This window comes from Haliotis asinina, chromosome 1 (assembly GCF_037392515.1).
Source record: "Haliotis asinina isolate JCU_RB_2024 chromosome 1, JCU_Hal_asi_v2, whole genome shotgun sequence".
In the NCBI taxonomy this organism is placed as follows: domain Eukaryota; kingdom Metazoa; phylum Mollusca; class Gastropoda; order Lepetellida; family Haliotidae; genus Haliotis; species Haliotis asinina.
The window spans coordinates 98,849,907-98,873,515 of NC_090280.1; the positions used below are offsets into that span (position 1 = coordinate 98,849,907).

General features: G+C 41.4%; 2 protein-coding genes across 2 annotated transcripts; one reads left to right on the forward strand and one right to left on the reverse strand.

Annotated features, from left to right (window-relative positions):
- Window positions 1-996: 996 nt before the first annotated feature.
- LOC137277432 (uncharacterized) lies at window positions 997-7,366 on the reverse strand. Its single transcript, XM_067809163.1, has 5 exons — window positions 7,231-7,366; window positions 6,889-7,027; window positions 5,968-6,031; window positions 4,347-5,622; window positions 997-1,094 (listed from the first exon to the last, which is right to left on the reverse strand). The coding sequence occupies exons 1-5, from the start codon at window positions 7,364-7,366 to the stop codon at window positions 997-999; spliced, it is 1,713 nt and encodes a 570-aa protein (XP_067665264.1).
- An 11,564-nt stretch (window positions 7,367-18,930) lies between these two features.
- Window positions 18,931-23,048, forward strand: LOC137284940 (keratin, type II cytoskeletal 2 epidermal-like). The gene is made up of 3 exons (XM_067817022.1): window positions 18,931-19,075; window positions 20,440-20,850; window positions 22,843-23,048. The coding sequence occupies exons 1-3, from the start codon at window positions 19,033-19,035 to the stop codon at window positions 22,953-22,955; spliced, it is 567 nt and encodes a 188-aa protein (XP_067673123.1). The 5' UTR covers window positions 18,931-19,032; the 3' UTR covers window positions 22,956-23,048.
- The last annotated feature ends 561 nt before the right edge of the window (window positions 23,049-23,609 follow it).

The window sequence follows — 23,609 nt, forward strand, 5'->3', positions numbered from 1 at the left end:
CTCTACTTTGCTATTTTTGCTTTTGGAAGTTGGACGAAATCCGTAATGTGGTAAGGTGTGTGAGTGGGTGAGTTTAGATTTACGCCCCCTTTAACAATATTGCAGAAATGTCACAAAAGAACTGGTCTCCCAACATTGTTCGCAATCGAGGAATCAAACCTGGGTCTTTGGCGGGACGAGAGAATGCTTTAACTACTTGGCTACCCGGTAAACGTATGGTTGTAGGTTGAAAGCATCCCCGAACCTACTGACATAGATTTCCTTCTCGAACCAACGCTGGAATATCAAAAGCTATTACATTCCCGTGTCGTTTCAAGTGGATACGTAAGACACGTATCGAACACTGCAACTTATCCCTCCTGTCGTCCCTGCTGCTGTGGCATTATATTAAAAACAGAAGAACAGAACGTATCTAGACTTGCGCAGCAATGTCAGGTACCCATTGGTTAAAACCAAACACCTGCAGTAGATATATTTTTTGCTAGTATGTTAAAATGAACCACGCGCGTCCTTAGTAACAATATACCACCAAGAGTTATCTCCCTTGTTTGCACTGTCTGCGAACGGACACCACATTTTGACAACGAGATTTGGTTGGGCGACATAGCGATAATACGACAAATGGTTAGAGTGCCACGTTGCCGTATTGTTGGTTAATTTTGCCACATTTTATTGTTCCTGTACTTCTGTAAGGCGACAATGTCCTTTCTAGGATTCCATAGAAAGGCAACTTTGTGTCTTACATAAAATTAGTATCCCGGGCTGCTATGGCTGGAATATTGCTACTTCAAACACAGAGGTCCATCGGTGGGTCCACAACACCATATTCCAGTTAATACACAATTACCTCAAGTACAGCTATGGTCAAACAGCACCACCGAGGCGAACAGCCACCCTCCCTAGCCGCTCTCCGAGAGTCCCTTCCCTCTTGCGACAAATACTCAACATGCCTACTGACTGTCAGACAGCCCTGAATCGTAATACAGACAGCCCCAGCTAAGTTATCAGGACAGTTTCTCCATCACTACACTGACTAGCAGGTCTGTCTGGCACGTCATTGATGTCAACAGTGTGGAGTTTCTCCTTTATTCCTTCTAGAATGTAATTCCCATCATTGTCAGCAACTGTGAGCCAACATCCTAACCCTATGTAGTTTAAAGCATAGGCGTGGTCATCAGGATCATTGTGGCGTCCGTGTGCAGAGATTGCTACTCTCAATTTCCGTAACACAAATTATTTAGCTTTTCATCCAAATGTGATATTGTTCACAAGAACACTTGGTAATGACAAAACTTAATTAAACGTCTTTATTTTTACAGTGTCTACGTTTCGGTATAGATTCTTACACGTTTTCAAGCATCGCTATATGGCCACCTTCTAGAATGCCTGCGTTCATAAAACAAATGCACGGAAGTATTGTCATTTTATTCGGGTCAACTTGCTTCTATTTGATCACCAGTGTAGTGGCTTCCCATAAAGCATCGATTTATTTCCTTTTTTTATCTTTATACAAGGCAGCCACATAATAGCTCAGAACGCTGTTATGAACTTGAATATGTACATAGAGATATGTGTACTATCACCTCAACGGGATGTTTCCACTCTTTCGCTTCGCTACTTATGCCTGGGTGGTGGGTGGTGGGTGGTGGGTGGTGGAATCTGCTCAGGGTTTTAATATAGCGATATGCGGCTGGCCTAACCCACAGACTTGCCTGCTGGATTAAAACACCCATGTTATACATCTGAAAACAAGCATATCTCAATGAAATTTGAGTTATCTGGGACAGACACCCATGAGCAAATTGAATAACGGTAAAGTAGAATTACACCGTGTGTAAGTACCAAATATTTATACAGATCATTTGTTACTGACTGAATGCAGGATAGTGCTGCACTGAATATTCTATGGGAACATCTCTCATATTTAAATGATGTATGTTCGTTAACAGACAGGCAAACAGACAAGACAGAGAGTAAGGTTTATTCGGCAAGATAATTTGAGTATCTTTCACAATCTACAACCAAACAACTACCAGACCCAGCGTGAATCAACAAGATTTAAACAAGCGCTTGAACGGAGCCATTTTCCCTCACTCACCTTTGTCCAAGGACTGACAACTTGAAGAGAGCTGGTGACCTGACGGAAAAGTGTTCTCCAGCATATCACTGTTTTGCAAAAGCCAGGCTCTCATCGGTAGAAGTTTGATGATGTCGTATGAACCACGGTGCAACAACTTCATCATTTGTGAAAATATCACAATGTCAAGTCAGTATTTCACAAAGTGGAACATTCTGTGGTCGCTTTGTTTTAGCAGAAGGAATGGTAGCTACGTTTCTTAAGCATGAAACTTTTAAAAATTGAAAATGTTTCTCCACCCGAATTGTTCCGAGCGGTCACTTGGCAACCGAAATAATTATAACAACAATAAGACCTCTTAGAGCACCAGACAGTACAACAGCTCTAAAGAGCTTTTAGAGGACGCATGTCACATATCAACAATGTCCATTTAGTATGGTGTAGGTTCGTATGAAAAAGAGGGTTTTCAGATTGTTTTTTAAAGATGACCAGGTTATCATCTAACCCCGACTATGACTGGGTCAACTGGTTGGTACTGTTTACCTGTTTTAAAATTTAGACGAAACAAGTTGATATCGTTGTTATTGTGTCCGGCTTCCTATCCTTGATGTACGGTACAAACATCTCCTCTAACATATGGTCTTCTATTCTTATGCTGTTCATCACTTGCTTGATAACAGTGTTAGAACTTACACCGAACGTCACTTTCACAGAAATAAGAAGTTGTTCATCCATACAATTCCATCCTCCCTTACTGCCCCAGCTTCTAAAGGCCACTATAAGAAGTTAACTGGCCAAACGTCTGAGCGTTATGCCGCTATTGTACAGATTGGTAATAAATTCTCTCTCGACTGTACATCCAAATTGGAGAAATGTAAGCACCAAAGACCGGAGCTGTTGAAATGTTGACAAAGGCAATTTGACTCGACAAAGGCAATTTGACTAATGTGATGTTGAAATCACCCCTGTTGTTCGCACAGAGTATTTGCCACTCTGAATCTAAACATGAAATAGTCGAGGCAGAAGCGAGAAAGTCCAGAATGTCACATATTGTTTTCAAATGACATTTGCTTTCCTTCTAGACATTTTGAATTCTTGAGAATGCACATGATACCAATTCCCCTTGTCTCAAATACTTTCTGTTAATCTCAAGGCCAGAAGGATAAACATATATGGATTAACAAGTTCTTACCAGTGCGAGCGACGTTTCATTGTAGATTCCAAAACCGGAGCACGTCAACATCAAACTGACTACATACTGCTTCTCAAAGACGTTATCAAGAAACGCTTTCCTCGACAGCATTAAGGGTTCTTGTTATTCTTTGGGACAAGGCTTTGGTGGTGCATTTGATGGACATTGGTATAAATCTCCCTTTGTGCGGATTTCTGTGTAGCTTTGGAAGGTAGAAACAGTTTATTCAATAATTATTTTGACTACTTGTCAGTGGGAATTACTACAAGGTTGTAATACAGGGCAGCTAGACTTTGGTTGACAGCTAACTGGAAAAGAATGTCTTTATTCCAATTGTGGGCCTCCTTTCATTAAGGTGATCGCAAGTCACTAAGGTAACCTTAGCGTAATGGTAAAGAATGGGCGTTAGGGTTAAATTTAGTAAGGGTTGCTTTGTGAAAGGAGCTTGTTCTCGGCCTGTCCTGTGTTCAAGTCCACCCCACCCATCCCACGGTCTGTCTGCGTCGTTCCCTAAGCATCGCTACCGCCTATGGTGTACATCCAATGTTGTTGAAATGGAGACCATTTGCACCCAATTGCCAAGTAGAGAAGCTGCTTGGGGAAAGCTGTTTGGTTAAGGCGTTCGCTCGTCACGCCGCAAACCCGAGTGATGCCCATTTCTGGTGTTCCTCGCCATGACATTGCTGTAATATTGGTAAAGGCGGCGTTAAACTAAACCCACTCACCCACTACTTTCGTAGGGTAGAGCGTAAACAGTTGAGCAGATGAACGGTTATGCCCTAGATGTACCGTACATTTACTGTTAAATGAAGCGTCTTATTTTCCTGACAAATCTGATTCTTAGCATAAGGCACAACTATTTTTACAACATTTTCTGTAATGATTATTTCCTATAGTTGGTTTGGTCACTTAGCAACGCTAGATGTTCCTGCTGAAGAGGCATGTACACACTACATAAAAAAGCGCGTCCCTCTGTCGAGTTGAGTTCATTGGATAGTTTGTATGGGTGAAGCGAGTACAAATATTCGTGATATATTTCAGCATATTGTCGTCGTTTGTAACCCCAGAGTATTTCACCTTGGATCACATAGATGTCAGCAGAGGGAGCTAGACCATGTATAAGAGTCGGGTATGTCAGTTCCACAATTACTCTCTCCCGACGAAAGACATCTGCCAAATATCTGAACTGGTCGGCCATCTTGGACGGAATATACATCAGGTCAGATGACGCTTGATACACGTGACTTATGTCCCCAACGTTGGCAGTATACGTTTTCAAAAAGTTGCTCACGTGTATATTCCCTGGTTCCTTGCTGTTTGTTCTGACAACCGTGTCTAGAGCACGGTTAACGGCCTTCTGACCCGAGGCACGTTTCCACCACACCCATCCATTTCTTTCTTCATCCCGCCGGATTAACTGCCCGTGATGCACAATCCATATCCGGTCACGTGGTAGGTCCGCGATATTCCACGAGTTCAAGAGGGTGTCGTCCCCGATCTGTAGGTAACCTCTGACGTTAAGGTTAAACTTGGAGGTCAAGGTCAGACACTCCCACATGAAATGCCACCCTTCTTTTAAGCCCTCTATAAACAGAATATTCGATGAGGCAATAGATGCAGTAAGTTTGGCCTTGAATCTGTCCTGTCTTGGGCCACAGTAAATGATGTGAGCAAAGTACCGTCTGTGAATTGCTTCCAGAAGGGGAAGATTGCCATAAAATTTGTCTGAGTTGAAAGTGATGATGAGAGCAACATCGGTTATGACTGGTGCAGGTGAGTCTGAGTACATGAGTTGAGGACACAGAGTGTTTATCACAGTAGACAGGTCAGAGGTGGACGGCTGACCTGCTGAAATCAAAAGCGGTCTAATCAATCCAGAGGTTGCGATCAAAGTGCTCTGACAATGAAATTCATGATTAGCTCTTTTAGGTTCCTTATACCCGGCGACTTCCAGATCCGTTAGCCAGGCTTGGATCAGGCCTCTGTCTTCTGACGTCATCACAGTGTGGTCCAGCAGGTGTCTGCTAAGCTCTCGTATACACTGGAACGCGGTACTGCCGATCTTACAGTCCCATGGGTCCACAACATCTTTCAGCAATGATTTAAGGACCCTGGATGTGTTTGTTGTCCGATTCAGAAATTGTTGATAGCTGTCCCATTTGGGGATGAGCCCTACAACTCCCCCAACCTCCCACAACAGCCTCTGTGACAACGCCTGCCCCATCCAAAAGCCGGATGGTAGGAACAGCATCAGCATGGACCAGAACCCTTCTTTATGATATAACGTGGGCACATCTTCTAATTCTGTGTACACGTGGTTGGGTAGGAAGACAGTGGGGAGTCTGTTGTATACCTGTTTAAGGGATTGCAGGTGTGCTGACGTTTGAGGATTCAGATTCCCAGGTAAAATGGGCCCTACCTTCTGTTGAATCAAAGGCGACAAATTGTTTTGAGTACAATATCGTAATAGCCGTCGATTTGCATAATTTGTGTTCGTACTTTGAAACAGCTTGTGTCTATTTAAGTAACCCTTTCTGTCGACATAGACAATGCCGTGGGTAGGGTGATTGAGGAAATAGCCCTGCACATTGTCTTCCTGGTTGTAAGCGGCGCATCGGTCATAGATGACGTCGGCACCTCGCGAGATGACAGTCAAGAATCCCAAAGCCCTCTGTCGGAGTCTGTGGTCGTTAATTACCTTGATGACGTCATAGGTTTGGGCAGCTGGATCACCAAGGCTAACTGTGAAACAAGATTGCTTTCTGCGGAAGAAAAAAACTGATGGTTAATATGGAGAGATGGGCCAGTCTAGCGGTTAAAGTGTTCGGTCCGCACGCCGCAGATCCGGGTTCGATTCCCTACATGGATACAATGAGTGAAACCCATGTCTAGTGTCCACCACCGTAATGTTGCTAAAATATTGCTAAATGTGGCGTAAATCCACACTCGCCCGTCCTGATGGCAATACCACTTTACAGCGAGTAAATGATAACAAATTCTTGTGAGGTGACAAATATGTGGCACTGTGTATAATGAAGGCGAATCTGTGATTGAGACATGAGAATTGCAGCGTTGTTTTTAAGGCGTTATATGCATAATTATGTTTCCTTTCCCGCACCAACAGACTCCGATCTAAAATATAAATTCGTCATTCAACTCCATGTGCAATTACCCGTTGCAAGCCGGCATAGAGGCATTGTCGTCGACAACAATCAGAACCTTCCAACTGTCTTCGTGTTTACCATCCGTTAACAGCCGATCGTTACCGCACATGACAATCCATCTGCAATGTATGGACGTCAATAATCTGCTCGGTCAGACAATCATATGTTGGTATTTAGGCAACGTCCATGTTGTCAAGTTACGGAAACATACATTCATCCAGTGATTGATATCCAGCTTTGACATTCATCTTGTGAAAAATAACTAATATATTTTCAGTTCTTATTCACATAGGCTGATGACCTATAAAAGCAGTTATTGCATCAAACATAGCAGGATTTTAAGCTTATTCCTTTTCTCGTTATTTTGATATATACATATTCACATGTAAGCAAGAAATCTGAATTTGATATTACTGAAGTGAGTGTTGTCACATGGCGTACATGATCATGCCCACCTGTCAGTGCCTCTCCCCTTGTTGTGATGCCCGGTACCATTGAAACGTAATGGTTTCTCGCTGCTCCACGTCATCCTCAACAACAGGAACAGCAACCACAACGTCGCCATCCCCGCCATCAACACCAGACTCTTGAACCCTGAGCAATATAACATCAATGAAAGAGGTCAGCACATGCTGTTTGTCATAAATTAATCATGATCTTCTACGGTGAATGGAATGAATGGTCTCCCCGTCCCATCACGACGTGTCAACGTTAGTGTTTGTTTTCGTGTTTGTTGCTTAAAGGCGTACTCGGTAATATTCATGACATTATTGATGACATCATGAGCATCGACCTACGCATATCGTCCCAGACACCTGAGTATAGTCTTCCATCGCTTTTAGCAGCCATCTTCCAACAGTCTCTCGGCGAGGAAGCACCAGAAACTGGCTTCACATAATGCTCCTCTGGCTTCACATAGTGCTCCTCTGGCATCACATGATGCTCCTCTGGCTTCACATAATGCCCCTCTTCGGGGAGTTATTTGAGTTATAATATTTCAACCAATGAGTGGATGATTAGTTTAATAACTCAAGTTTGGATTGACCGATTTTCTTTCAAATAGTAGTTTTGGAATTCTCAGATCATGATTTACAATTCGGGACAACAGTATCTTATCTTACCTCACACATGAATGCCGCTTTCTGATTGGCTAAGCGCTATTCTATTATTTTCGATGTACCCCGCTTACAGGCGATTCCGCTGGGAATTCCGAACTCTTCTGGTGTTACATGGTAGTAGTTTTTGCCTCGAATAACATTAAATCACGCATCAAGCACGGAAATTACTGATGTTTTGTGATTGAAAATCGATGGAAGGGAGATAACTCTAAATCTGTTTACTTTTGTCGTCTGCAAAATGGCGATTCGCCTTACATTCATAACAGTGCATAACAGTTTAAAATTAAAATTCAGGTGTTCGGTAAGATAAATACGTTGTTCACTGGTCCCTCGGGGTCCATGGTCTCATGTACCCTCGAGGCTTCTTTATGTTTTCTTTAACATAAACAACCTCGAGGGTACATGAGGCCATAACCCCCTCGCGACCAGTGAACAACTTATAAAGTATGCTCATCGGAAAATAAAACATTCTTGAGGTCAAATGTCAGTTTTAGCAGAAAGTGCATTTAATGAGAAAAATGTGTTACACTTCACAAATTAACGGCAATTTAACTTATGTTTTTTTAATTCAGCAAGGAAACAAAAGTTGACACTTTAGATCAGCAAAATAGTACATAAACTCTGTTCAGCAGTATCGTCAACAGATCAGTGATTTACATGGTATCAACGATACCAAATATGTCGAAGTTACCGTCATTACAATCACACAACATAACCGGAAACTCTTAAATGTATAATTCCTTTAGTCCAGATTCCTTCCTTTAGTCCAGATGCCTTCCTTTAGTCCAGATGCCTTCTTTGCTCTCAAAGAATGGAGAGTCAGTCACATCATCATGATGTAATAAATAATTCCTTCAGATGTGTTTGTATCGTTTGTTCTTAATAGTCACCGTGTATTCCCAGTTGGCGTGATAGTCAATGTCAACAATGTCAGGATCACGGGCACATGTTTCAGGTCCAGAGGCTCCTTTCACGGAACAACATTAACAACAGTTAACCTTAACTCCAGCTCTTTAAAATTGCACAGAGGTTACCGTAGTGACTTACGATCACCTTAGTGCTTTGTGAAAGGAGGCCCAGAACCACATGTCAAAGCACACAACAGGCTCAAACTCTTACAGCTTCACCCTCTTGTACATTGACGTTTACATGTACAGATCTGAAGCTGAAGAAAGTCAACCGAACGATTAGTCTGAATATATCTGCAACTTTGTCACAGAGGAATAGTTGATGTAGATCTATTACGACAGAAATGTATTGATTTTGATTTTAAATATTACGTACCTACTTCTATGGACACCTCGAAGATATTCCATGATAACATTTCTGTAAATTAATTGCTTCAACTATAACTTTCATAAAAGTATGCAGGCTCACGGTTAGTAATATTTAATCATATACACAAAGGAGTTACACGTGTCATGGTCATGTCACTATGACATGCATCACATAAGTCTGATCTATTTCTATAATCTTTTGCATAATTTCTACATTCAAATTTCGGGCTAGTGAATTATTTTGTGAGGTAGTTAAATTAGGCACAGCTGACTAGGAATATGAAAACCTCTTCGCGCACTGTTAACGCAAAACATCATATTTCACACAGGTGTAAGACGATGACTGGAGCATGCTCGAAGTCCCTGGTATGTGTCGCCTCTATGATGAAATATCACATAAGTAGGTTAGTGCATAGCGATTTAATATAATAGGGAAAGCTGAATATATTACTTGTAATTTAATATCTATTTATAATTTATAATACATATTCACGAGGAATGTTCTTGGCTCTAAGCTTGCGTCACACACGTTGAACTATTTACTTGATTTGTTTTCTTGATATGCCCGTCTTTCCTTTTACCCAAGAGTCATTTTGTTTTCAAAAGAGCCTCAAATTCTGACAACCGAGATACTTTGAATGGATATTACTCCATCTTCGCGAAGCACATGTATAAGCACATTTATAAGCACATTTATAAGCATATTTATAAGCATATTTATAAGCATATTTATAAGCCATCTTTTAGATTGAGTGTATAACGTTATGCATTGGCACACAAACCCATTGAATATATGTACAAGTCGTTCACGTATCAGTCAGTATTTCAGTCGCTCACACTTTCCGTAAAGATGCCAAATAGAATGAAGATGGCTGCACAGTGCTTTTATCGATGTAGGATAAAAAACCGCAGACTTATTTTGTAATGCATAATAACATTTCCGACAACGCTGAACAGCATCTGTTTTTTCTAACTGCGCATGTAGCTGCACTTTAATGTACATAATAGCATAGGAAATCTAAGTTTCCATCGTCATGTGTAGGTTTCTAGCCGTAAGTAGCTTTACATTAATGCAGTGCAATGAGTTTAGTTACGCCGCACTCGGCAATATTAGAGCTATATACGGCTGCGGCCTGTAAATAATTAGTCTGAACCATTCAGTCATGTGATCAACAGCATGAGCATCAATGACATGTGTCCGCCGAGTCAGCAGCAAGCCTGACCACTCGATCCCGTAATCTCCTCTGACGACAAACATGGGTTACCGAAGATCATATCTAACCCGAATCTTCACGGGTTGCACGTGGGGCGTGAAGTGACACAAATATAGACAATATTGACATTTATCAAAACATATCTGTTAGACTTGTTTTTTCTGTTAGACTAAATGATAAACGGAAATGTGTATGATAGCCCAACAGATAGTTTCCTTGTAATGGTGTTTCACTCACACAGTACCAACCAGACGTCTACATGATCTTAAAATTATATAGCTTAATTAGAACAACATAATTTTGGTAAAAATACCTTTAATTTGTAAAGTTTAACTTTGCTTCCTCGACCACAGACTACTCAAACACCTTCTTTTAGGATGGGAAGACATGTATCAAAAGCCAGCAAGACTGACCACCCGATCCCGTTTGTTGCTTATTCCAAGGACCAGCTCTAACAATATGTGTGTGAATACTGCAGTAAAGGAGGTCGTGTGACGGGACCTACTACAATGTCTTACTCACCTATGTAGAACTGACAATCAGGAAGAATATAGCATTGAAATTAATTATTGATAATGGACTTAAGTGTGGCTACATGTATCAATATACCATATGTGAGCATTGTACCCCATATGTCCCATTCTTTTCAGCACTGAGAGAAAAATATGCGCTTTTCTTAAAGAACCCCCCCCCTCCCCCCTCGTCAAAATTAACATTATATTGTCATTAGCTGCGAGATGTGCCCAGTTGCACACAGCTATCTCAGCAAGCAACGTTTTCTGGTATACCATTTACCATAAAATTACGGAACTGTCAACAATGTAAAGTCATCGACAGTGAATAATCAGTCTCGTTGGGGCAAAACAGGTGAACATTGTATCAATGGCATTCTGAAAATCAGCAATGACGCCAGGTGTTTGCTGAAAGGGTTAAAACGTCTGGTCCCTGTCAAAATGGCTATAAAACATGTAAGTCGGTATGGCCACAAGAAAGTCAAAATGGCCACAAACCCCTATTCCTACTCAAAATTTTCCTACTCCTTGTGGTCATACATCACTTTTTATTGTTCAATACTCATAACATGTTTCTATATAGTATTATTTCATATTAAAGTGCATAAATTACAAAATAATTTATATCACTGCAGTCCGTTTTGGTTCATATGTGAAAGATGAATGATTAATTAATTTGAACTGTGGATAGGTGCACTAAACACAAATAAGGCACAGGGTCCTGAAACCCAAGAGTCAAGAGGATCTGAAATCTGACGTTTTATGCTCGATCATGGAAAACGTTGTTTACAATACAGTGATGTAATATTGTATTATTTTCACACTTCACGCCGAGGGGTGACAAACGGCAGGTGGAGCAGGCTCATATCACTCCTAACATGCTTGATAGTACGCTGATGATGATTCTGCAGATGAACGTCTAGCCATTCACACAATGCAGTTCTGTTCCCGCCAGTAATCTCTTTGCATCTGTAGTTTCGTAAACAACATTTTCCGTGATTGACAATAAAACGTCGGATTTCAGATCCTGATGGGTATAGGGGTTTAAGGACCAGGTGTCCTTTTATGTTTTGTGCACTTATCCCTATTTCGAGCTATGTAATCATTCATCCTCATTTAAACCCAAACGTGCAGTGGCCAGTGATCAAAGGGTCTTGAAATAACAACTAAAAGTATTTATTATGAAAACATTGCGAGAGTAGTTAAACAGCCCAAACTATTACACAAGCTCAAGAAAACAGCTCAAAGTACAGGATAAAAAAAATCAAAATAATAAATAACAGTCGCACAGTATCAATTAAGAAAACATTTCCAGAACAATACTTCATATGAAAGAAAAAATGTTTGGCCATTTTAACGTTTTCTATTGCCATTTTGATTTGGAAATTGTGGTCAGTTTTCCAGTTTTGTGTGGTTATTTTGACTAGGGTCAGTGTGGTCATTTTCTCGTGTGGTCATTTCGACCTGGTCCCTGGAACGTCCTGACCTACCAATAGCAGAACCAAACAGAAAGCGAAAACGCCATCGAAATCTGCAATCATGGTGGCACGCGATCCTCAGTCAACAGAGATAGGGAAAAACCTTTAAGCACGGACAACACTCTACCTTTTCGAATCCTGCAAGACATTGTCACGGATGAAGTTCCCTTTGTGACTGTTTCAACAGATGATCAGCTGTTCCTCCGCTGTGACCTGGTCGGTCGGGCTCAACAACAATACGAAGCCCCTGGGTGCGTTCGTTGGCAGATCTAGTGTAGCGAAAGCTAGGATCACACATCACCCGTCCAAAATGACAATGCCGTCTATTGGCCAGGTTGTTAGCTTCCTGCATTGCTTCCTGGGATGGTTTCTGAACGTTTAACGGCCCTCTTAATAGGTGTCAGACTATTTTACAACAAGCTGGTAGTAATTGGTCTTATAAATGCAAAAGCCTATTCTCTTTCAAAATGGTCTAGTGGAAATCGCTTCACTGAGCGTCATACGAGGTAGTATGGAGGGCATGAATAAGATCAAGTATGTCCGTGTGCATTATAGATGTGTATTCTCCCGGGTCCATCCACGGTGCCATTGTATGCCAGTTTTGTATTGATTGAAATGTCATCAGTGAAGTCAGGTGTTTCGTTAATGTTGTCGTGATTACCTGGTCACAGATCGGATACAGCAAGATCAATATTTTCTTCCGGAACAAAATCTGTTTCTATTTGCACATTTTTCTGGGTACAGGTCACATGTTACATGTTGTAATTGACAAAACGGTAGGTAACGCTGCATGGTCTTATATTTCCAAGAGAATATACAGGGCTGAATTCAAAGATTGCTATCCTGTTTGCACCAGATGTAGCCTATGACAAAAAACACAGCTACACCAGTCCAATTCCAAAACTTCAGCTGTAGAGTAGTGTGTAAAACATCAGAGGTTTCAGTGTATATAAATTTGGTGTAGTTATCATGAACCCATGGCAACACAAAGACAAAGCTGATCCCTGTTTACATGCATTGTCATAGCCGAGAAGTGTCTATGAACAGCATTGTTTCGGTGCCATATCTATTCAAAGTGTAGGAGAAAGAGGAGCTGACATATGTATGCTTATAATGTTAGACTAACTCTTTATGTATTTCTCAAACTAAGATTGACTTGCACCTTGTTCAATGCTCTCATTCGGTTGTTGGTGTCACTCATGGAAAACCCAAGCTTCATAAGTCTCATTGACATCTCCTAGACAGAATTCCTGAAATTTCTGTAGCACTACATTAATGTCATCTCTTTCACCATCATTTTGAAATGGCAGCCCATCATATGTGTCCAGAGCATCTCCTCCTATACACGTCAACAGGGTAGCAGTTCTGAACTGATCATCTTCCTCGGTTAACCGTGTTACAATCTCGTAATTGTTCCACATTCTTGGAAACCTTCTCCAGTTCGAAGCTAGGTTACCTTTCAGTTCGCTGGTGAGGGCGCGTTCATGCGTCCCCCCTTCCCCCAACCCTGCAGCCTGATGATTCCCCCGGGCTGGCACATGTGGTTGCTCGTCGGCTGCATAGACCGAAACCACTCAACAAAGCTCTGAAGCAGAATGAGTATCCATTACCCACCATAGACGCTTACTATTTCACACACCTCGATGCAAAGAACGGGTTTGGGCATATCTGCTTAGACGAAGAAAGCAGCTACCTCGCGACATTTGAAATGCCATTTGGAAAGAACCGATGGCCGAGGATGCCATTTGGCATTTCACCTGCACCAGAAGAATTTCAGAGGAGACTTGACAATCCATTCAAAGGACTGAACAGTGTGTTTGCAGCACATGATGACTTGCTAGTATAGGGTAAAGGCAAGACACCCGAATAAGCGTCACAAAACCATGATAAGAATCTCGAACAACTGCTTCAACGTTGCAGAGAGACGGGTCTGAAGCTAAACAGAACTAAAGGTTGAACAAAGACGAAAGTCAACTACTTAGGGCACGTGATATCATAGGATGGCTTCAGAGCTGACCCAAGTAAACTCGACGCCATTGAGAAGATGCCCTCGCCAGATGACAAGAACGGAGTACAACGCATGATGGGGATGGTTGGTTACCTTTAGAAATTTGCTCCAAACCTCTCCGAAGTGTCTGCACCATTACGGGAGTTGGTGAAGAAAGATATCAACTTTCGATGGGATGTGCAGATGCATGGACAGGCTTTCAACCAGATCAAGAAGATCTTGTCAAGACCACCGTCCTCAGGTACTTCGATGCAGACTGCTGAACAACAACACTTCAGTGTGATGCTTCCAAAAGTGGACTAGTAGCCTGCCTACTTCAGGACGACCAGAAAGTACAGTATGACTCCAGAGCTTTGATCAATACTGAAAAGGGTTATGCCCAAATAGAGAAGGAAATGCTGGCGATGGTGTTCGGAATAGAAATGTTCGAGCGATATGTCTATGGAAGAATGGTCCTAGTAGAGACAGATCACCAGCCACTTGTGACAATCCACAAGAAGAGTTTGCTGTCTGCACGGAAACGTCTACAAAGGAGAGAGCTTTCATCGCAAGACTCGAAAAAGATGTTGAAAAGGAAGAAATAAACTTAACTGGAGAAAGAGTTATAAGTCATGGACATGACTGAGAACATTGCGATATGAAGCGAGTGACGCCAACAGCTGCAATCAGCAAGAGAGGCTGATGAAGAACTATGTCAAGAAGTCCATCAAACAGGGATGGCCAGAAGAACACCAGAGAGTCCCTGAGTACTTAAAACCATACTATACCCTCAGAGAAGAACTCTGTGACACATATGGACTTGTGTTTAATGTGGACAGAAATCAGATCCGTTTTTGGCTCTCCTTGAGTTGAGGAATTTTCCAACGAGAAAATGGGTTCATCTCCCGCTCAACGCCTCTTCATTAGACGGACAAGAACACAGCTACTTGTGTCCAAACATCTGTTCAAACCGGAAACATAGCCCAATGTCAAGCAGAGACTGCTAGAAAAGAAAGCTATCCAGATGTCCTACTACAATAAGAGCACCAGAGAGCTGTCATCACTTCATAAAGGGGATGTTGTAAGGGTCCAGTCTCCAGGTCTGGAGAGATGGATCAAGGGCAGGGTTGAGAACCAGGTAGATGTGGGATCTTACAGTGTCCGCAGAGAAGATGGGCGAAAATATCGACGCATTCGAAAACATCTTCGAACATCCAAAGAACACTTTGAAGCAACAGACATACATAAGAGATACGGTGCAGTCCCAGGTTCGACGCCTATACAGCCAATGCAGTCACTAAGTGTGAACCCGAAACCAGCAGCTAGTATATGGAAGAATTGAAAATTGGTTATTTGAATTGTTGTTAACTTTAATTTGAAGAAGTTGTCTATATGTTTTATTAAACATTTTTAGCGCCACTCGTGGTATTCAGATCGTTCTTCGCCTTCATTACCCCTGCCAGCTTCCGGTTGAACGCAATCGTAACTACTCGTCTCAAACCGGATGGCGTCTCGTACCCCTCTCGTGGCCATGTCTAATCGCAAACGGGCATGGAGATGAAAACAGTCTAGTACCATTATCAAGGAAAGATAGCTCTCAATTTCCAAACATGGCTCTAAGAATATGATACATCCCGTGAGCAAAACAACAACACGGCCATTCTCTTTGCAAATGTGTTTCACTGTTGAAAGTTGTTCATCCTGTAGCTCAATGTTTATGTTTAAATTGTGCTTGGTATAGTTTAGCAAAGTTTCAAAGTTCCACGGTTCAGCCATTTTCATGCTTTGAAATGCTTTTTACTACGCGCGATTCGATTGGTTTGCCACGATTCTTGGCAATAATGGCGTCCGGGAGGGGTGTCAGGTCACTGACACAGATCTCTCTACAAACGAAAATCCGCATAAAACACAGGTATTTGACCTGCAGTATATACACTTTGCGGTTTCTGTTGAAATGGTTAACATTAGGTAATATTTCCGCAAGATAACATCCTTGAATATTGCCAAAAACTCTATTTTCAGCGACTGTTTACATCACGTACGTCGTGTGCATCCCTCTGAAGCGAGCGTACGCTAAATAGCAGTCGGAATCGTTCGAGTAAGAACCTTTTCGAGACAAATAGTTCAAAAGGTATGTGCGAATGTGCTGCGTTCTGGTTGGTCAGTCTCAAGGTTACTTGACGCGACCTCCCATCAGCTTTTGTTAGACTCAGTAGTGGAAAAGTACTGAGGATAAGTTTACTCAGACTGACAAAAACACTTCTGGCATAATGGCAGCCTGGTTCCCTGGGTCTGTTGCGCCTGTGCTAACGCTCCGACATTGGACCAGGCTACCACTGCCGAATGGCGGCCTTCACCGCAGGGAGACGCGCCATACATTTACTACAGGAAAACCCGAGAAGTGATGGTTGGAATTTTTTCAAAGCATTTTCATCAATACTATGGCAATGCCCACGTCACCAGAACAACGGCCATCGTTACTTTCAGCGTTGGAAAGTAGCGTTATTTAAGCAGTTACGAAACACGAAAATCGTCGTTACATGGGCGATATGCAATCAATGCCACACACCTTATTTTCATCACCAACATGTGCTTTGATATTTCGTGTCATTTCGCTATTACCACGAAATCACACAGAGTAAACATGGATCTGAACGATCACACAGATTGAATATAGTTAGCATCTACATTTGAGCAAATTTGATGACGTGTAATTCGTTGATTTTGGCCCCATTTTCTCCTTTTATGTGTGTTGGGAACAAACTGAACGCCCAGTTGTACTCACTCGAAAATGCTTTTTTACCACATTATATAATAAGTAATACTTTTGAAACACATAAATGATTCATTCAACAATCTTTGTTTTTTTATAAAAATGTATGTGTTTTCAAATATGGAATACTAAAAGAAGAATATGGCCTATTTATTATATATATATTCATTTGGTATGTATCATTTCAATATGACGTTGGGCTGATCATAGTGATGCAATGAGCAATAGTCATGGCAACATCTGGGTGATGCTGTTGGGAAGCTGATTACACATTGGAGCATTATATGTAACATTCAATATACCCCATTCCCCAACCTGTATATAGCTATAGTTTCAGTTGTGTAATAGGGAAACGGAGACATCATGAAATATTCATAATTGTGTGTGTTCGTAGCTTTTTAGCTTGTTTTGGAAGAGCCCATTCATGAAAGGAAAGTTCGCTTTGTCTAAAATACACTGATGTACAGCACTCCCAGATGGGGCTCACAGTTGTTAGTATTTCATAATGTGCCCATTTCCTATTACACAAAAGCACTGTAGTTATATCTGTGGTTGGAGATGGGTTGGGAATGGTCCCCTATACTTCTGCACACTTACACACAATAGGAACAATCACAGCATTAAATATCATAATTCATCTTGACATGGTATATTTTCAGCATTCTTTTGACATCTCTACAATGCCATAACATCATTTTTACTGTGTGCTCCAAAAGTAATTAGTGCTCGAGTCCAAATAAGTTTAGGTGTCAACAAATTATCCAATATCTATATGAAGATAAAATTTCTAGATACACGCCATAAAATCTGGATTCTTTAAAAATAAAATCACCATAGTATAATAAAGTAAAGCAAAGTCCATAACAGCATTTAACCAAACTGGTTAACTAACATCTGACTGATTAACTGCTGATGTCAGATGATGCCCAAAATAATCAATTTACAGCAAATGTATACACTGAGGCTGGTTCCCATGACAGGTTTCATAAGTAACACTCACCCTTAATTCAACAGTTCACAAATATTGGAATGTTCATCTGTCTGAAACGTTCTTCCAATATATGTATGCCAATGTATTAATATACTGATCATACTATGTATTTTGTATATTCAGATTAGGAATATAAAGTACCATATTAATTGTTTTAGCTGTATATGTGTGTGCAGTTTTGTATATTAGTCATTTGATTCACCATTTTCGTGCCTCGAAGTAGACATTGCCATAGTATCGATGAAAATGATATGAAATATTTCTAACCACCCGTTCTCGGGTTTTCCTATAGTAAATATATTTCTCGTCTCCCTGCAGTGAAGGCCGCCATTCGACAGTGGTTGCCTGGGTCAATTCGGAGCTTTAGCGCAGGCGCAACAGACCTAGGGAACCAGGCTGTGAGTGTATAGTAATTCTATCCCCTCTATATCCAAGTTCAGATAGCGGATAGGACTCTTATAGGGCCAACACGAATGCTTCATTTAACCAAGAAGTTATTGTTTAGGACTGAAAACTATCGCAAAATATAATAACTGTTCTCGGTGTTTTTTCACGGATTTTATCTGCTAACTTTTAAAGTGAGATGACACACATAATTTTGGACCTGTAGCAGCCCAATGTCACAGTATAATATGTATGTAAACACGCGCTGCTGATATAACATCCATCCATCCGTCCGTACATACACACACACATACATACATACACACACACACACACACACACACATATACATACATACATACATACATACATACATACATACATACACAGACATACATACATACACATACATACATACATACATACACACACACACATACATACATACATACATACATACATACATACATACATACATACATACATACATACACACATACACACATACATATACATACATACATACATACATACATACATACATACATACATACATACATACATACATACATACATACATACATACATACATACATCTCTTGACCCCTCTGACCCAGTTTAATCATCATGTAAAAGCACTTGTAGTGTCAGGTATCTGAGAAACCGGACCCAGGTGATATTGGATACGGATTGATAACCTATGACCATATCCCATGTCCATTCTTCCTAGTGCCCCTTTTACCCGTCAGTGCTGTTTTGTAGACGCCGGCCGAGGGGGTCAGAACTTATTGGACAATTTGGGACGGTCATATTAACACAGTTGACTGGGGGAGTTGTGGCTGCCATATTCTGAGCACAGCTTAAAATGAGGACTTGGCCGTTGTTGTTTGTCGTCACAGCTGCCGTTGGTGAGCATGACTAAACTCATTTACACTGATCTTGGAATGGATTATCCATATCTATCTGTTTTGTTATTGTTGAACTGCCGTTGATTTACAAACTTACAACTCGATGAAGGTCAACGTCAAATGTTTCGAAAGGTTTTATACTCACATCTGTAACTATATTTGGACTCCTGGATGTATTTCAGATTAAGCTGTTGACTCAGTCCACAATGTATAATTTCGATGCCATTTAGAAAGTGATCAATTGTAACATAGCCGAGGTGGCTGAGTGGGTTAGATGACTGTGTGCTGGCTAGGTGCTCAACCTAATAAAAATACTAGAATCTGCATATCATGGTGTTGCCTAGTGCTTAAAGCGTTGGCTCGTCATGCCGAAGATCCGGGTTCGAATCCACACATAGGTACATCTCTGGTGTCCCTGGCCGTGATGTTGCTGGAATATTGCTAAAAGCGCCGTGGCGAAACACCAAACTCATTCGGTCAGTGTATTTCACTAAGAAAGTGTAATCCCAGATATATGTAGATAAAATGTGTTACGCATCTTGTTTGGGACATCGGGGTCGCAGGGGGGCCTGCAAGTGAATGACCAACTCAGCAATATTCCGGCTATTGTTGGTTCGAATCCTTGTCGGTCCTGAATGTGTATATATGTTTCACAATACGCCATTGCTTGCCATCAAGACATTGGGGTCGTAGGTGGGTCTTGAGTGTTGAAATTCACGTTCTAAAGTTATGTCCATTTGTCGCGTCGGGAACCCGTGATCGTTGGTTCGAACACTTGCCAATCCTGTTTATCAGCATCTTGTTACTGCTCACCGAAGTAATAAGCCATTTAAGGTGATGGACACTTTCATCAACGACAGAAATAAAAAAATGCAGAGTGAGTGAGTGAGTGAGTTTAGTTTTACGCCGCACTCAGCAATATTCCAGCTATATGGCGGCGGTCTGTAAATAATCGAGTCTGGACCAGACAATCCAGTGACCAACAACATGAGCATCGATCTGCGCACTTTGGAACCGATGACATGTGTCAACCAAGTCAGCGAGGCTGACCCCCCGATCCCGTTAGTCGCCTCTTCCGACAAGCATAATCACCTTTTATGGCAAGCATGGGTTGCTGAAGGCCTATTCTACCCCGGGACCTTCACGGGTCTGCAGAGTGAAATATAGAAACGCGACAATGTGACATAACCTTTCTGAAATCCGTGGACACTGGCTTGGCGTAAAAAACATTTTCAGTTAATTCTGACATCTACTTGGCACTCCATATGCCGTAATTTGTCATTGAATCTGTGTTCACGAGGAAAATCGTTTCCTGATTCCCCAGGAACATAAAATAAATACGTCATATTTTTCTTTTGTTTCAGTGGCGGTAGTGTTTGCAGAGGAGGATGACCAGAGTCATCATGTTGCCAAGCGTAGTCGATCACGTGAACGTAGGGATTACGGGTGTTCGAACTGCTTTGGCCGAGGAGGTCGTGGAAGTCGTTGGTTCGGAGGTCGCAGTCACGGTAGTCACAGTCATGGACACCACAGTCACGGTGGTCGAAGTCACGGAGGTCACAGCCGCCGTGGTGGATGGCGGAGTCGTGGAGGAAGAAGTCACGGCAGGGGTCGACATAGTCGAGGTCGTAGTGGAGGTAGAAGCAGAGGTGGCCACTCCTCGGAGTCCGATGAGTACGGATATGGTGGACAACCTTCTTGCAGGTGCCCGTTCCAATTTCAAGGTCAACACTTTGGTTCAGTTAGAAATGGACATCAGACTGGACAAAATGATGGTGAGTGGGACCTGCGAAGAACATAGTTTTGCTAAAGGGGCACTGATGCAAAGCAATTTTCGTGGATTGATTGTTGCTTTTCTTATTGTTTTTGATTTCTTCTCCTGTGAGTACCCGGATGATATCCCAGGATTCCTGACTGGTTCGTGATCTCTGCTGTCAAGCAAGCGCAATTGCTAGTATAAGTATAGACTGGGCAACAAAGAAGAAATCTTATTTACTCGGTAATAAAAATGAAAAGACTTTGAAGTTTAACTATAAATATGCCTGTGAGAAAAAAATGTTAAGACTGATAAATTAACGAAGTCAATGTACGTTTTTATATTTTGTTTTATAATGCAAATTAGTTTATTAGCATATCCGTATGCATTTTGAAGCTTAATAAAAAGCACACGACACGACCTGCTTCTACTTATAGTGAATTTACAATATGACAATAATGTCTAGACATTTTATAGATCATATTTCACACACAAGCTCTAAGTGCGACCGAGTGCGGCCGAGTGCGAATGACTGTTCAATGGCTGAACAAATGAATAAAAACAAAATGCAAATATTAAAATTAAAAAGACTAAAGTTATAGCAACAATGCCCAGCTGTTGCATTGTTCGGGGAATGCATCCATCAGCTTCAACATAAGGGAACGAATCTTGTTCCATGTCACGTTTTTCACCACTCACATATGTTAAAAAACTGATATATCGTTATTACTAGTGGTAGTTTCTCAACTGGTCACCTGGCTGTGTCAGGTGACTGCACATTGGTGTATAGTCTCATTGGTCACCCAAGATAGTTCACCTGGCCACTAACTGCACGATGCCCTCCATTCCTTAAAAATGTAGTGTAGAGCAATCAATCAACGTATTGACGGCAAACTCTTTGAAGGAAGGGTGTTGTTTTAACACCTGCACTTTACGACAGGGTGTGTTCAGTTTAGATTTGTAAATCTACATTCAAAATTACTACCTTTTGACAAATCTGTTGTGCAAGATTAATTAATCAATCATCGTGTTATCTGCTAATCCTTTCATCGATGCTTGATTTTATAGCTCAGTTGATAATTCCTCTTGCTGCACTAACAGCACTTGCCACATCTGACTTTAATTTATAATGTTGAGTATTAACTCCAGACACGAAAAACAACAAATGGGAACGTTTGTGGAGTAATCTGAGTGGTGTTTCCACTAATTATACATGTCACAAATTCATTAACTGACCATCAAGAGAATGATGACAAATAAGATGTAGGTTTATACTATCAAACACGAGTTACAACAAATGGTGTGGTAATCGCTGTATTGCATGCAATTTCACTTGCATGAAAGTCATATGGGCCGACATTGTTTTGACGATACGAACTGAACTTCTTTGCTGCATAAGGAATACAGATGTGGTGTGAACTGAAGACAAAAACTGTATATACCTATTTACAAAAGTAATTTTTTTCAGATTTTTCTAGCGATGGTTATGTGTTGTTGTTTACTTTACGAATTCAGATATATCAAATATCAAATATCATAGGTAATGGACATAGTATTTTACATGACATGATTAAATATCGAGGTAAAAACATAGAAATAGGATCAAACTGGATCAGTCACTACGCTAAGCAGGCATTACAATATCGGGAAAGCCTACATTGCTCTGATACTTGATTAACAATCAGACAAGAACTACAAATAACGGCATGTGATGGGCATCCAACCTTCCTAATGGCCCAGGTTGAAGATATTTAGCCAGCTTGGACAGTAGTCAAGACCTGGTGTCCGTCACGGTCGAGGGAGCAGGTTATGACCATCTTGCTACATCTAGTAGTAGTAGTAGTAGTAGTAGTAGTAGTAGTAGTAGTAGTAGTAGTAGTAGTAGTAGTAGTAGTAGTAGTAGTGACGTAATCTTTGAGAGTCGTAAGGCCAAGATCTATGTTATAGTTTCATGCTTTGGTTTGGTTTGGATGTACGAATACATCAGCTGACTGCTGTTTTTGTCTTCTAGGATACTACCGTCAGTGGTACAGAGCGTTCTCCTCGCACCCCTGCTGCGGAGGTAGGAGTGGTATCATCACCTTCCTCCAAAGAACACAAGGCGTTGGCCAGGGGCCTCGATAGCTTCTCTATATCGTCTTAAACACCACTAACACTAACGAAGACTGTCGGAAGTCATGACGTTATCAATAAACATTCATATGGGAAATGTACAAATGTGTCTGTATTTACTGTTCAAAGTTTGTTTGTTGTTTAAGGCCGCACTCAGCAAGAGTCCAGCTATGATGGCGGTCTGTTAACAATCAAGTCTTGTTTTTTTGTTCAAGAATGACTCGAGTGAGTGAGTGAGTGAGTGAGTAGAAGTTCCCGGTGGGAGAAGTTGAAAGCTGGAATGGAAGAGGTAGTGAGTGTGTTGCTGGCAGACCAAGTGATTGAGGTTGTGTTGAGTATGTGTGAGTGAGGTTGTATTGGTTGTGAGTGAGGCTTTTTCTTGTGAGTGAGGTAGTGGGCGTGTGAGGTTGTATTGTGTGTAAGTGAGTGAGGTTATATTGGGTGTGTGATGCTGTATTGGGTGTATGTGTGAATGAGGCTGTATTTTGTGTGTGTGTGTGTGTGTGTGTGTGTGTGTGTGTGTGTGTGTGTGTGTGTGTGAATGAGGTTGTAGTGGGTGGGTGTGAGTGAGTACTCTCTGTGTGTGAGTGAGACCGCATTGGGTGTGAGGTTGTATTGGTGTGAGTGAGTGAGGTTGTATTGGGTGTGAGTGAGTGAGGTTGTACT